Consider the following 14389-nt stretch of genomic DNA (forward strand, 5'->3'; position numbering starts at 1 on the left):
TTAGCATAGAGATGGGATATGCGAGTGATGGAGGTTGAGAGGATGGATCTGCCATGAGCATTTTCTTTTTTTTTCTCTTAGGAGATTAATCGGGTATATAGGGGTATGTGCCATGGAGAAATGGAAATCTATTATGATTATTGTTCATTATTTGACTTTGAGATGTATTTGAGTGATGGTTTGGTGTGATTATTACAATGCATGAAGGAAATAGGACTACACTAGTTGTTGACACTGGGGGTTTTTTTTTTCGTTCACAAGGCAAGATGCGAGGTAAAGAGGGGGAGGCGGCATGGCGTAGTAGGTTTTCTTCCAGACACGTACCAAAAACTCTTTTATACCACAAGGCTAAGAAGTTCGCAAGATTAAGAGTTTAAATCTCTTCCTAGAATAAAATAGTAACTCTAAGACTAATTGAATGAAAACTTAAAGACTGTTTCACTATTTAAATAACATTTTCTTTAAAAAAGAAATTTCCACGCTGTAGTAAGGAGATTTAAGTTATAGTACTAAAGAAGCTTGCTTTGTCTTCTATCAACTATTACATAAAATTCTAAGACATAACATGATATAGCTACGATAGAGAAACATCCCGTATAGCTAATATAACTAATTTGCAAGGTAAATCGAGCATGTCATCTTTTTTTTCATTTACAAGTACACTGCCTACTTTCTCCCATGATTCCTTAGTTTGCTCTACTTATTTTTACATACGGATTATATCATCACTAGTATATTTATTTCTAGCAAACTAGTCTGACCCCTCTAGTTGCACACCAACCCATGCCCATCCGCCCCCACCCCTCTCAAACTAACCCACCCCTCTACAACAATCCATCTGGCACACGACCCTTCGGCGCCCCCTTAACCAACTTGAACCCCCCAGGTTGCAAATACTGAAACACCTGCTTCGGATCATACTTCTGCGATATCCGTACCAATCTCTCCTTATTCTCCTTCCCATAACTTCCAATCGGGTCCTGGAACTCCGACGCATAGTTCAAATACACAAAGTCGTTGTCTAGATTTCTCTTCTGAGCCCCTGCTTTGATGAGCTGAATTGTCTTCGCAATGACGGCGTGGAATTTTGGTTCGTCGTCGGGTTTGGTCCAGGCGGCGTTGAAATTTAGGATGAAGTAAGGGCCGTTGGAGGGATCGATGCCGAGGGCGTTTCCGCCGTTCTTTTGCATGGCTTTGAGGGCACTTTCGGTGATGGGTTGGATGGCCATGATGAGGAGAATCTTTTCGACGTTGGCGGTGATGGCTTCTTGGGTGAAGAAAGTTGAGATTATGAAATCGAGGAGTTGTCTGTCCATTTTCAGGCTGATTCCCCACCATGTTTGGTAGGCACCTGGTCCGGGAGCGCCTTCGTTGAGAAGATTGGCCATTCCTGACATTGGACGGAGACCGGTGGTGTCCTGGATGGCGGTGATGTTGTTCCAGCTGGAAAAGACTGAGGCGTTGGTAATCGGTTTGGCGTAGTGCAGGTTTGCAAAAGCGACCTTGCCGATGCCCGGGGCACTGGCGAATGTCTGGTAGCGTTAGCACCATATATCAAGTCAGTGATACGCATGTAGACTTACAACAATCTGTGCAGCATCTTCATCTCTGACCGATCCGGTTATGGTGAATTCGTGGATCGCATCGAGAACAGCGGGAAAAGAGTTCTCCAAGTACACACGCTGGCCTCCCCACATATCGCCCAGCGGGAAAGCATCTAGTTTGAAATTTGTCACAATTCCAAAGTTGTTACCTCCACCTCTCAACGCCCAATATAGATCAGGGTAAGATGACGCGCTGACATTAATGGGAATGCCCGAGGCAGTAACCAGCTGGAAACTTGCTACATTGTCACAAGCCCACCCACGCTTGCTGGCAAAATGGGAAATGCCGCCTCCGAGAAGGAGCCCTGGTACGCCGACTGGCGCCATCTCAACTAGCTGTTAGCAAGAACAAAACACAAAAATCGACTGGATAACTCACCCGCCCTCCTGCAACGCTAAGACCGTCTTTCTCAATCGCAGTATACACATCTATCCAGCGAAGCCCCGGCCCGATACCCACACTCTGCTTATCCGCCGCTACTTCTACTCTCCTAAAATTTTCCATCGAGATCGTGATGCCATCTTGGATACTAGAAGCCCCAGCCCATGCTGCATGACCGCCACCTTTCACAGCAAGGGGGCACTGGTACAATCTTGACACGAGAACTACTGTAGACACATCTAGCGTCGACTTGGGCTTAAACACGCATGAGGGACGAAGTGCGCCCTGTTGAGCTGACCAGTATGAGCTAGTGAAGTTGCTGTACGAATTTGCATTTTCAGGTAGAACTTGGTCAGAGCTGAAAATTATGGATAAAGCTGTACACTTTGGGCTGTGTTAGGACTCGGTATTGTTCTTTCGAGATATACCGGTGACTTACCGCATGTGAACATTGCGCGGATGAAGATCGCGAGTTCAGTGTAGAATCAGACTCTGGAATTTTCGAAATATCGACACCAATGTTTTCGAGAGCTGCAGTGACGTTGAAATCTTGGGGTTCGAAGATCGCGTTGTTGTCTTGTGCGGTTGCTCTTGCGGTAAGAGCTCCTAGGGGGAGGAGGCCCCTAATTTTCATATTGGAGATGAACTGGAGGAGAGCGCAATAAGACTATCAAGAGTCCTTGTCCGTTTCAAAGGCAGGCGGAGGATTAGAGGACAAAAGGTTTCGTGGCTGGGCGCTCCTCACATAAAGCGTTCACCTGCATGGCAAATGCATTCCAGATGCAGGTCCCTCAGAACAAATGAGATTCGGCTGCATGCGCGATTGATTGGTGGATCGACGCTGCTGTACGAGGAAGGTGGATAGATGCTGCATGCGGCGTGGTTGAAAGATGGGTCTAGAAGTAGTCAAGTGGACAACCCCAGTGCGTGCCGTTCCGAGCATGGTTTAGCGGGGCTTACTAATGACACCTCGGCGGACTGAACACAACTGCTGGTTGTAATACAACATTAGCTGACACGTTAGGCAAGGGATGGAACTAGGTCTATTGGTTAACAGAATACGACTTACGAAACGGGAATATGAAAGGGATGAGAGTAATGAACGATATTAACTGGTAACAAAATCGCAGGTACTTGCGTGCAGGCAACAAAATTCATCCATCTTCCGGGCATATCACCGGATCCCTAATACTAGTGAAGAGTCTGCCTATGAAACTACAGAAATCTGGAGGACCACCGTACTAGATCAGAGATGCCTTCACAACTAGTTTCAGCAACCATTTGCTACAACATACATATTAGTCCACCACACATAATCAACAATCCGGTATGCAAATCAATCCCATGTCATAGCGCAAGCCGCAATTATACCGTGCCACAAAGTAGCATACACAACTGCGTCAATCGCCTCCCCCAACGCTTCCGCGGATATTGCTCCTATGAAAGCGCTCAAACCACATTCCCAGTTGAATCTGTTCCTCATATCTCCATGTTCCTAGACTCAAGATACACAATTACATCCTACACTGAACCCTCTTTACCGTCCTACCAGAACTGTACCCCTCAAACAAGCCAAACGCATCGCCATGGCACCCAGCGAACTGCATGACGTTGTTTGGACCAAGGCGAAGCCACCAGATACCCTCAGTAGATCCCGCCTCGATGGCGTTAACATCGCTATGCTCACGCTTACTTCTCTTATCTTTGCTATCCGCTTCATTCTTCGGATCATCGCGAAAAAGGCAAGAGAGTTACAGGATCTCTTGAGTTACATGGCGTACGTATGCTATGTGCTCATGATAGTTATGTACATGGAGGAAAACGATCCTTTGTATCGTGCTGAGAGTGTTCTGAGAGGGGAAAGACCAATGTACGAGGGACTTTGTGAGTGTTTTGGTTTTCCTCTCTTCAGCTAGCTAGATGGAGTGCGACTGACGCGTGGTTTGCCTGTAGTACACGATGCGGGAATGGTGTACAGGTGGATGACGGCTGGGCAGCTCTTGTTCTATGCATGTCTCACTTTTGTGAAACTCTCGCTGTTGACGTTCTACCGGCTTCTAGTGAGTAAGGCGGGTCCCAGGTATGTTATCATCTGGTGGGTTGTTTTAGGGTTTTGCATCTTGGTGAGTCTCATGAATGGATCGCTCCTATTCGAAATTCATTAATAATGACGTAGTCTTTCATCGGGAGCTCGTTGACTACAATCTTTGTATGCGACGATCAAAGGGCAAAGTACGACCAGGGCGTATGTGCTAAGCCGCACGAACAGAAACGCGCTCAGTTCAGCTTGTGGTTTGCATATGCGGTGGATGTAGCGACTGACCTTGCAGGTAACTGACTTCTCATTTCTCCAAGGCTCCTTACTGAACTGATGGTCGAAGTTATGTTTCTTCCGTTCCGAATAACCTGGAACCTTCGTCTGCCCAGAATTCAGAAGACTGCTATTTTCGTGCTTTTCGGCAGTGGTTGGATATGCATTGTAAGTGAACAAGACCAGAGCCTGTAAATCACAGTTCAACTAACTTTGTAATCCAATACCAGCTGTTCGCAACTCTGCGTGTTGTCCAAGTCAGTACAAACAACGGCACCCCAAAGATACCAGATCCAAAGTGGCTACAGATGTGGACCATTATCGAGACGTCAATGGGTGAGCACTAATATCCACTCGGCTCAGTATGATCTGTGATTTAACAGAATACGTATAGCCGTTATGATTGGGTGTGGTCCCGCTTACAATGCGCTTTGCCCCCGATGTCGTGCTCAGAATGCACAAAGACGCCCAATTAGCCTGGAAGATATTAAAGAGCCTGATTTAGCGACTAGGTCTGATGGAGAAACTAGTCAAATATGATGGTCCAGCATTGCTACTGCAGCTTTAGCTGCATATCGTGGCCAGTCCTTGGAGGGGTTTTCGTGCATCAAGAAATGCAACCATGTGACGCTGCAGGCAAACCAACTCCAAACTTATCACATCATGAGTGATACCAGGGTCGTGAGAAGCTCTTCGTCAAGGAGATTAATAAAAAGCTAAAAGGTGATTCAGGGGTTGATGACCGAGTGACTCTCTTAACCCAACCATGTCTCAAATCAAGGCACCGGCATTCATCACAACCTCCTCTTTCCGGCGCCGAACCTCGAGCCTCCTTTCTCTTTGTTCATAATAAGCCTCTCTCGCCAGTCTATGTTCTTCCTTCTTAACCTCATACTCCGCCTTGCGTCGCTCATATTCCCGTTGTCGATTCTTCTCAGTCTTGATATCGTGTTTGATCTTCTTATGCTCGCTCGAGGAGATGTGCCATGGCTTGGCCAGTACTTGTTGCTTGAAAGCAGCTGTCTCTGCCCAAGCGCGTGCTTCCTCATCAGTTGTTGTGACAAGGGCAACTCGCTTCAACTCCAGCTGCTTTATGCCTCTAAACTCGGATATCGTGCATTTGGCTTTAAGAACGGATCCAATGTCCACGGGGTGCTTGTCTACTGTAACGTCAAAGACGCCGAGCCGACTGATGACTTCAACATTTTCAATCGCCGTGGGCGAGGAGGTATCAACGGGATTCTTCTCGGCTGGGATCTCCCGCACAATCTTCAGCTCGATAATCGCTCCGCTTCCGTCATCGATGGTGAGGACCGTATACTTGAGATTGATGTCATCAATGGCTACAACAACGCCGACTATGCGAACATATCGAATAGGGTGATTATGATAGAAGTAGATGCGCTGTCCTGCGGATGTCTCAGCGACAGTCGTGTATCGTCAGATAGTAGCGGCTATCACCTTCAAAGTCCTTCTCAGACCGGAGAGCATGCACATCGGCAACAGTGAGCTTCACCCATGTATTGAATGTCGGAGATGCACCAAAGCAATAAGCCGGGTACAGTCGATAGGGGCGCGTCGGCCGGAGCGTTGACATGTCATATTGTGGCGACGATGCCCAAGGTGGGATGGAAGCAAGGTTCACGCGACGCGCAAGGAGGCACGCCCCGTTTACGCTATCACGTGATTCCCTCGAGTCCAGGGACTAGACTTCTTTAGTGACCCCACCTTACCGGATGATCCGCGCACATAGACTCACCATACCGCAGACATGCATGCGCCTCACTCTGCCACACCATCCGACAGTGCCGCTTCCAAGCCCGAGGCTTGCGCAGACTTGGCCACACTTGCAGGGACCAATCCAAGCTTTTCGTATTGCAAAAGAGTCAGCTTTGGGCCCTGGGTACCCTCTTCCTGCCACGCAGTTTTCTCCTTGTAGATGTTGGGCGGCAAGCATGATTCAGGATCCACCCGACCACGACAGAACCAGCGCACCGCAACACCGCCGTTTCGTCGTCCACCGCAAAAAAAGCAATGAATTCGACCCACTGAATATTGTGCTAGACCCGCGATGCAGTCAGGGCTGCCGATGATGCGCGTCCCCACCAAGCGCCGGCATGATGCTGTCTTCCGCGACCAGTTAGCTCCATATGCAGCAAGCTTCGGAGCTATCCCAGCTCTTTGTAGAGCTTCCAAGGCCATAGTCTGCCCAGTTCATAAGCAAGGTAGCAGCCCTGTGTTGCGCGCCCGACTGACTGTTGGCTCCCAATCCTCTTCTCTCCTCGAGTCCCGGCTTTTTTCGAGTCGCAATACTAACCCGACCATTTTACAGCAAATCACATAGTCGCTTCGTTGTTGTGAGGACTCGTTAATCCCGTCTCATCCATCCTCTGTCAGCCTCTGCCCTCACTAGTTAGCGCAATGCGATTCCTTACGCCATGGAGCCTGTTCTTGTCGTCGCTGACGGTTTGTACTGCGGAGCCGATCGCAAAACCTGAAGCTGTACCGCAGCAGTACACAAATAATGCGCCCTTCTCTGGGGCGGTGTATATTGTGAATCCAGAGGGTCAGCAAGTTGTCGCCCAAGATCAGAATTGGTGTCCGTCGTCCGCCTCAGTAAGCTGTAGTAATGTCGACCATCCTAGTTGGTAAGTCGTAGAAGAAGCATGTGCAAAAGTGGTCCCTTTTGCTGATCAGGACCAGGTGTTGCCCGTCAAATTACCAATGCGCCGTTCCCGCAAACTCCAACGGATTGATTGGCTGCTGTCCCAACGGAAACCAATGTGGAGGAGTCGTCAACGTCGCGCAAATCACTACCGTGACGGTATACCCTCAGCAGCAGACAGTCTACGCTGTGCCACCTCAGACCACCGTGTACCACCAACCAAACCCTGCGCAAGGCGGCTTCTGTGCCACAATCACCATGAATGGACCCGATCTACCACGAGCCGAACAGGGATCATGTGGCACAATCTTGATCGTTGCGGGAGCCCCAAGCTTGAAGGTGCTGAGCGCGGGTGCAGGCATTGTTGCATTCTTTATGCATTTTGCGCTCGGAAGAATGTTCAACGGAGCATAATCAAATAGACAGTAACCGCGATTACGATTTTACGAATTACGAATACATGTACTTCGATCATAGGTTACCCATCTTTGCATCTTCCTCATCATCCTTTGGTACCTTGATCAAAAGAGGTACCGAAACAGCATTCAGATGTCGGAAAGCCTATCAAAAAGTTGTCAGCAGTCTTATTTCATGTTAATAATACGTTTTCAATCAAAACTCACATTCGCAATCACATTCTCCGGCAATTTTCCATTCCACTTATCCTCCAGCTTCTCAATCTTGCCCTCGCTATCCAAATGAATCACAACCTCACTCTGAATCACCTGCTCCTTGCCAATCCCCTTGACCACATATCTCGTCTTGAGATCCATTAGAATAGGGTTCCCCGCATCCTTGACCTGGTGCTCCAACCGCTCGATTTCGGAAAACGCGGCTTTGAGTCCGTACCACTGTGCGGCATACTTTCCGCGGCCCTGCGCAATGGTAAGAGGGTCCACAAAGGTGGCGTCGTCGCGCCACAGCGACAGTTTGCGTAGCGAAGGGCGGCCGGCGAACAGGTCTAGTACCGAGCGAACGACTGTTTGCTGCGAGTCACTCAGGGTGACGCCTGGTGCGGTTTGCACGTCCTTGGTCTCAATGTTGATGTTTGAAGCCGAAGTTGCCATGGTTACTCTGCTGGGTCTGAAAATGCGAGCGCAGGCGGGTGTTGTAAATGTTCGGAGTGTTTGGCTAGGAGCTGGGCGGATGTAGCTTAGCATTGTGAGAAGGCAAGTGAGATTTGCCGGGGTAAATGATAAGAATTAAATATATGCTGTTGTGTCCAAGAAACTCCTTTTTTTGGGATTGCCCCGACCACGTGCATTTGAGAAACGCGTCATACCGGAGCATTGAGCACGATGGGTTGCTTCTTAGGTGTGCGTTCTTTGGTTGCGCAATGCGTCTTCATCGGTGCTGGTGGTGGGATGCATTCGTGTAGAAATAGTCATGACGCCATCGGTCTTCCCAGGTGAGATTGAGCCAGACGATCTCGAGAGCGCGGGGGATTTCGCTGAGCTGGAATGTACTGCCGATGCGGGATTATACATTTGGATTTTGCTGCCATTAGGATTTCGGGACTACGACTGGCGCCCTAATGTTTTGCGTATATTGGAGCTGCTACGATTGTATTGATCGACTCCCTTCGGCGCTTCCGTGTTGCAATTTGCTATGTCATGTGAAGATCTGATTTCATGCATTACACCCGTAGATCTGAGCGTTCTAATATACAAAAATTATTCACTGCACATGGCCTGCGGTAGCGACCTCCAATATCCTATCCTCCAGGCCCGGTACATGAATACATTCGATACCATTTTCCTCCAGTTTCTTCCTTCCCTGATTCTCGCCAACGAACTTTTCTGGCTCCTTGACACCTAGGTAGACCCTCTTAATTTTCTGCTCTCCATTTGCCCCCTTGGTTCTGATGATCCGGTCTGCGCACGGCAGGTTGCCACTTAGTCGAAGATTGCAAGGCTCCATAGTAGTGTATATGGAGATATTTGGAGGAAGGGCTTCGCCAACCCGTTCTTCTGGCAGATTGTGTTCTTTGGCAAACTTCAAAAGACAGCATTGCTCTGCATGCGTATTACCCTCGCATTCTAGAGTATAGCCTCTTGATAAGATTGTGCCAGTATCCGCATCGACCAATAAGGCACCCACTCGGAAATTTGAAGGCTTTGGTGGTGATTCCTGTGCTTGATCAAGGGCAAGGCGCATGTACTGGAAATGGTCATTGGGATCTGGGCCGGGCAGAGGAGGCGTCGGGCCATCCCAGTCGAGTAATGTTGACATTTCTGGTGAGGGCAGGTGAGTGAAATAATGCGTGTTCTGGTCAACAAGTGATAGAGAGAACAGTGGGGCTAGTTAGCTCCGCTAAGTCCGGGTTCACTGTCGCGTCGCGTCCCTCGATTTACCAACCTGACACTGCTCCACTTCCCATACCAGCACAACAACAATCAAACAACATGGCGAGGAAACAACGCAAAAGCACAGAGGCTGAAGACCCTATGGAGGAAGACTTCGTCAATGATCATGAAAGCGAAGGCGAAGAGCACGATCTTGGTGACGAAGGCCCACCTACTATTGACCCATATGAGGTTCTGGGCCTTGAGTCTCAAGCAACAGCGGATGATGTGAAAAAGGCATATCGCAAAATGGCACTCAAGTGTCATCCAGGTACGGCCCATCAGCAAATATTTGGCTTCTCCCTTACTGACAATTACAGACAAGGCTGCGCCCGATGAGAAAGAAGCCGCCAACAAGGCCTTTCAAGAGATCGCATTCGCATACGCAGTACTTTCCGACGACCGAAGGCGTAAACGTTATGATCTCACTGGCAGTACAGCGGAGACCCTGGAAGACGAGGACTTCAACTGGCTTGACTTTTTCCGCGAGCAGTTCAAGAATATCATCAATGAAGAAACCATCAATAAGATTTCTGATGAATACAAAGGCAGCGAAGAGGAGCGCAGGGACTTGATCAATGCATTCAAGAAGACCAAGGGTAACCTGAACAAGGTATACGATATTGTCATGCTATCCGATATCTTGGTAGACGATGAGCGGTTCAGGAAGATTCTAGATGAAGAGATTGCCAATGGCACGGTCAGTTCATATCCTGCATATGAGAAAGAGACGGACGAGACGCGTGAAAAAGCCAAGGATGCAGAGAGGAAGAGACGCGAAGCCTTTGACAAGCAGCAGGCTCAGGAACAAGAAGAGAAGGCAGAGCCTGCCAAGGGAAAAGCAAAGGCGAAGGCAAAGCCCAAGAGCAAGAAGAGTAGCACAGATGACATGGCAGGATTGGCAGCTCTCATTCAACAACGACAAAAGGCACGAGCAGGCAACTTCTTTGACTCTCTTGAGGCCAAGTATGCACCCAAATCACGAGGCTCCAAGCGATCCACGCCCATGGAGGAACCGCCCGAGGAATTGTTCGAAGCCAACCGAAAGAAGCAGAAAACAAACAGCCGGCCGAAAAAGAAGGCCAAACAAGAGAGTGAGGATGAGGTGATGGAGTCTGGGGAAGAGGATATTGGCGATTCTGAGGATGAGAAAACACCACCCCCGAAGAAGACGAGAGCGAAGCGGAAGGTGAATGCGCGCGGGCGGGCTTAGAGTTTTTGCCTTGGCTCAAACTCTACTTTGCGAGAAACTGTCACGGTGACGGATGCAAGGCGTTCGGAATGAGATACATCATCCATATTCTACTGCAAGGGAGGAATTTTGGAATAGTGGTGTGATTATTCTGGGATCAACGATACCCAGGTACCAGTGGTACCATCTTTGTGGTGAATTTAACCATACAAGAAGGTCATTCTATCATACCCAGATTTTAAGTTTTATCTTGAACTTGGGCTCTCATGGGTACAAAATATACATGCCTTTTGATTTGATTGATTCTGCCAAGTTGTATATGCTTCACGTTTACCTCATATCATTCCTTCACTCCCGTACCGCGTTGAATATCCAACTTTGATTTTACTAAAAAGTTGCTTGACAATCGCACATGCAATCTTTTTGATCTATATCTCAGTATGTTGCTTATCGGGATTAATCGAGCTGTCCAAGTATGTACTAAGCAGAGGCTATGCACCTTCTTCAAACCCTTTACAGCAGTAACTCTGCTCCATACAGAGTTTAACAAGGCAACTGGGAAAGGCTTAGCACATCGCAATTGCCTGCGCCATGCTTGGCTGGACCTGACTTTCTACTTTAGTATCGCAGTCACTACCTTGCCTATGTCGTCTGATACCTACAGGACATCTGTTGATAGGCTTTCTAATTCTGCACATGCTTCGCATTCACAGTTTACCATCATATCTTCTTCACTCTCATCCACATCACTTTAGCGTACCTCGATAGTCACTATAGTAATAAACGCTACGTCACTACCAGCGAAACAAGCGAAAGCCACAAATGGTGAGCAGTGAAAGGACACTTTTCAGGTCGTGTGGGGGCTTGTGAATTCAACTCCAGGCTCACTCACTCTACAGAAGCCTAAAAGCAGTTAATCATCTCACTTTCTGTCACCCCGTACACAAAACCCGGGAAAAACGAAAGATTTCGATTCGTCGAAAGTGTGGGAAAGCAGTCGTTGATACTCTTCTGACCGTGGTGAATAGACGAAAGGTCAAAGCCAAGGTGAGTTTGCTCTTAGTGTCACTGAGACGTAAATTGACGGAACCTTACCAGATGAGCTCTCCTCGCCAACAATTCTACACCAATCCATATGGACCCACAGCACCAATGGCCCATATGACTCCGCCGCCGGACGCTTCTACAAATGAATCAAACAACCCACGAACTATCGTAAATATACCACATCTGAACAACCAGTCGCAATCTCAAAGCAACGCTGAGGTCATGAATTGGGAACTGCAAGCCAGAAACAAACTGACAGCAACACAGCCCCCCAAGCAGCCCACCAAACGGTACTTCAACGACTCCATCGGCCTGGTCATGAACGAGTCCCTCAACCAACCCACCAACCCACCAACTCGCCAGTCCTCGAGCGGCTTCTCTTCTTCCTTCTTCCCACCGGACGCACCGACTTGCGAGTCCCCGACCGATTTCTCTTCTCCCTTCTTCCCAACAGCCGCACCAACTCACCCGCCCCAAAACGATTTCTCATCTCCTTCCTTCCCACGACTCGCACCCGCACCGCCACCACCTCGACCGCCCACCTCTACCCCCGCCCAAATTGCCAAACTCCAATCCAACCTCCTCGGCTACGTCCTGCGCTCAAACCCCCAGCTCCTCCCCGCCGCCGACCCCACCACCATACGCCTAACCAGCAAACGCATCGACGAAATCACACACGCCATGTGGAACGAGGCCCTCAGCCACGGCGACCTCCTGCAGCGCGCATGCCAGTACGGCGCCATGTACTCATCCTTGCGGCTTGCGGCGCTGGCGAAGCTGAATTTTCTGCCGAGTTGGTGGTTTTATCGTGATTTGGCAATAAAAGAGCTGAAGGAGAGGGGGTGGGAGGTTGACGATAGGGATATGGAGGGGACGTGGGAGGAGGCTGTGCAGTGGTGTGTGCAGGTTCATGGGAGGAAGAGTTCAGGGAATTAGGGGGTGAGGAAGGTGATCGGAATGAATGCTGGGTTTGGGGGAAAGACGTAGGTTGGAGTGAGTTATGTAGGGGTTTCCGAGTTGGGGGGGTTGTATCTGGGAGACTTGGATCGGGGGTGGGGAGGGAGCGTGGGTTCGGAGGGAACAGAGGGTTTGGTGTTGCCGTAGAGACGACTTGTGGTGGTTATGGCATTTGGTTTAATGCAAAGAGTGTGTGATAGATGAGCTTTGAGCTCAATCTGAACACCAACAACGTATAAATGTCATATGACGAAGTCCCTCTCACAGAGATATGTTCATCCAAAACATTAAATCTATGCATAGTTGTAAGCAAAACATTAAGTATGTTTATTTCATTCAGGTATTCGATATCTTCCAAGACTGAACATACTGCCTCTAGCAAGACTATTATGGAAGCTGGTCCGCAGCTCGAGCTTTGGTGGCCCTTCGGTTTGCTGGTGTACCGACACCGTCTGCAAGATCTGGCCGTCTGGCGTAGTATTATGCGGTAATATGTCGTCTTGAATGACAATTCTCGGAGTCCGTGGGGCGCCGCCCCAGCCTGCTGGAGCAGGTCCTGTGACATGTGAAGTCATGATTCCCATTTCTGTAGGCACGAGATCTGATATACTTAGGCTGCGGCGGTAATCGCGGCCCTTTCTGTTGCTGTACTCGAAGGATGTGCCTTGCTCATAGGGTGCATCTGCGAAGCCGAGAAGTTGCAGTACGTGATATACCAGTGGTCGGTAGGTTGCGACGCTGCTTGCTATGATGCCTATACCAGGCTCTACTGTGCTCCATATAGCGACATCGGTCGTGGCATCTAGAAAATGCAGTCAGCGAATGGAAGGCCATTGTCATATGTACATGACAAAAAAACCGCAATACGTACAGAGAAAATCGGAGCCGTCATAAAGTGTATGTATGTATCCCATGCGGACGACGGTGCCTGTACTTCCACTAATGAATTGTTAGCACTTTGTAAGCTGACGGTACGAACAACATACATGGCAGCAAACGCAAGGATACACGCAACGACGATCTTGGTCTTCGTCTTCATATTCAGGCCCCAGACCATCCAGAAAGGAAGTAATCCCAATATCCAATCGGCCGCGGCGTTGATAGCGGCGAGAGCGTAACTGATGCCTAGGGTTGGGCCTTTTGGTATACATTTGTCTGAAGCAGGATGTATCTCCCAGAATGCCGAGACTGAACATCATCAACACAAATGCCGTACAAGGCCTGAATGTGTACTTACCAGGAGAGCACTGGAGCATGACCAAGAACAAATAGATCAAACAGCACAGGACAGTACCTCCCATTAGTATCCTTATGCACCAGATGTGGTTTCGCTTGACTGCGACTCGGAGATAGAAGTATCCAATGGAAAACTTGAGAAGGCCGTTGGTCACTACATACATGACTTCACACAGGTACCAAAACTATTTCGAGTCAGTAGGTGGGATTGAAACAGAAGGCAAAGGACTGACTAGTAGTGCGGTCTTTGCATCGTGATCGCTCAGATGCCATCGATGGCGACCAGTTCCATGTACCGCTGCAACGATTTGAAAGCAGAGGTAAACAGTGAATACTAACTGTAGCGTCCGGTTAGTGTCGCAGCGTTACTAGGCAAGTAGTGGACATACTTGTGTTGCAACCATGTACGAGTCATCTTTCCCCCATATTGTTCTTAAACACAGGCGTACATAGAATCGCAGGCAGACAGTAACCCATGTCAAGACGAAGAACAGGATTGCCACGGCGAGGACCTCTTGCTTCCGATTATCGGATGTCATGGTGGTGTAGCTCGTCGTTGGATTAGTATCGTCAGTTGTCGAGCTTTGTGGACCACGCGTCGTCTCATGATTCGCTAGAACAGGTCCATGTTAGGAGGAAGAGGTTTTTTT

The 14389-nt window shown here is 48.8% G+C and overlaps 9 protein-coding genes across 9 annotated transcripts; 4 read left to right on the forward strand and 5 right to left on the reverse strand.

Moving 5' to 3' along the window:
* Positions 1 to 824: 824 nt before the first annotated feature.
* COCMIDRAFT_85403 (uncharacterized protein) lies at positions 825 to 2620 on the reverse strand (the record flags this gene model as incomplete). Its single annotated transcript, XM_007686151.1, has 4 exons — positions 825 to 1532; positions 1584 to 1931; positions 1984 to 2363; positions 2422 to 2620. The coding sequence occupies 4 exons, from the start codon at positions 2618 to 2620 to the stop codon at positions 825 to 827; spliced, it is 1635 nt and encodes a 544-aa protein (XP_007684341.1).
* Positions 2621 to 3572: 952 nt separating this feature from the next.
* COCMIDRAFT_33424 (uncharacterized protein) lies at positions 3573 to 4837 on the forward strand (the record flags this gene model as incomplete). The annotated part of the gene is made up of 4 exons (XM_007686117.1): positions 3573 to 3870; positions 4368 to 4465; positions 4528 to 4633; positions 4692 to 4837. The coding sequence occupies 4 exons, from the start codon at positions 3573 to 3575 to the stop codon at positions 4835 to 4837; spliced, it is 648 nt and encodes a 215-aa protein (XP_007684307.1).
* A 231-nt stretch (positions 4838 to 5068) lies between these two features.
* Positions 5069 to 5894, reverse strand: COCMIDRAFT_33425 (uncharacterized protein; the record flags this gene model as incomplete). Its single annotated transcript, XM_007686118.1, has 2 exons — positions 5069 to 5706; positions 5759 to 5894. 2 exons carry the CDS (start codon positions 5892 to 5894, stop codon positions 5069 to 5071), a joined length of 774 nt encoding a protein of 257 aa, XP_007684308.1.
* An 824-nt stretch (positions 5895 to 6718) lies between these two features.
* Positions 6719 to 7376, forward strand: COCMIDRAFT_85271 (uncharacterized protein; the record flags this gene model as incomplete). Its single annotated transcript, XM_007686152.1, has 2 exons — positions 6719 to 6945; positions 7001 to 7376. The coding sequence occupies 2 exons, from the start codon at positions 6719 to 6721 to the stop codon at positions 7374 to 7376; spliced, it is 603 nt and encodes a 200-aa protein (XP_007684342.1).
* Positions 7377 to 7433: 57 nt separating this feature from the next.
* COCMIDRAFT_33427 (uncharacterized protein) lies at positions 7434 to 8029 on the reverse strand (the record flags this gene model as incomplete). The annotated part of the gene is made up of 2 exons (XM_007686119.1): positions 7434 to 7523; positions 7586 to 8029. The coding sequence occupies 2 exons, from the start codon at positions 8027 to 8029 to the stop codon at positions 7434 to 7436; spliced, it is 534 nt and encodes a 177-aa protein (XP_007684309.1).
* Positions 8030 to 8639: 610 nt separating this feature from the next.
* Positions 8640 to 9194, reverse strand: COCMIDRAFT_33428 (uncharacterized protein; the record flags this gene model as incomplete). Its single annotated transcript, XM_007686120.1, has 1 exon — positions 8640 to 9194. One exon carries the CDS (start codon positions 9192 to 9194, stop codon positions 8640 to 8642), a length of 555 nt encoding a protein of 184 aa, XP_007684310.1.
* A 215-nt stretch (positions 9195 to 9409) lies between these two features.
* COCMIDRAFT_85362 (uncharacterized protein) lies at positions 9410 to 10520 on the forward strand (the record flags this gene model as incomplete). The annotated part of the gene is made up of 2 exons (XM_007686153.1): positions 9410 to 9578; positions 9628 to 10520. 2 exons carry the CDS (start codon positions 9410 to 9412, stop codon positions 10518 to 10520), a joined length of 1062 nt encoding a protein of 353 aa, XP_007684343.1.
* Positions 10521 to 11864: 1344 nt separating this feature from the next.
* COCMIDRAFT_85340 (uncharacterized protein) lies at positions 11865 to 12482 on the forward strand (the record flags this gene model as incomplete). Its single annotated transcript, XM_007686154.1, has 1 exon — positions 11865 to 12482. One exon carries the CDS (start codon positions 11865 to 11867, stop codon positions 12480 to 12482), a length of 618 nt encoding a protein of 205 aa, XP_007684344.1.
* Positions 12483 to 12835: 353 nt separating this feature from the next.
* Positions 12836 to 14278, reverse strand: COCMIDRAFT_85292 (uncharacterized protein; the record flags this gene model as incomplete). Its single annotated transcript, XM_007686155.1, has 6 exons — positions 12836 to 13305; positions 13375 to 13442; positions 13490 to 13691; positions 13741 to 13924; positions 13973 to 14077; positions 14129 to 14278. 6 exons carry the CDS (start codon positions 14276 to 14278, stop codon positions 12836 to 12838), a joined length of 1179 nt encoding a protein of 392 aa, XP_007684345.1.
* Positions 14279 to 14389: the final 111 nt, after the last annotated feature.

Source organism: Bipolaris oryzae (assembly GCF_000523455.1).
Source record: "Bipolaris oryzae ATCC 44560 unplaced genomic scaffold scaffold_16, whole genome shotgun sequence".
NCBI classification, from domain to species: Eukaryota; Fungi; Ascomycota; class Dothideomycetes; order Pleosporales; family Pleosporaceae; genus Bipolaris; species Bipolaris oryzae.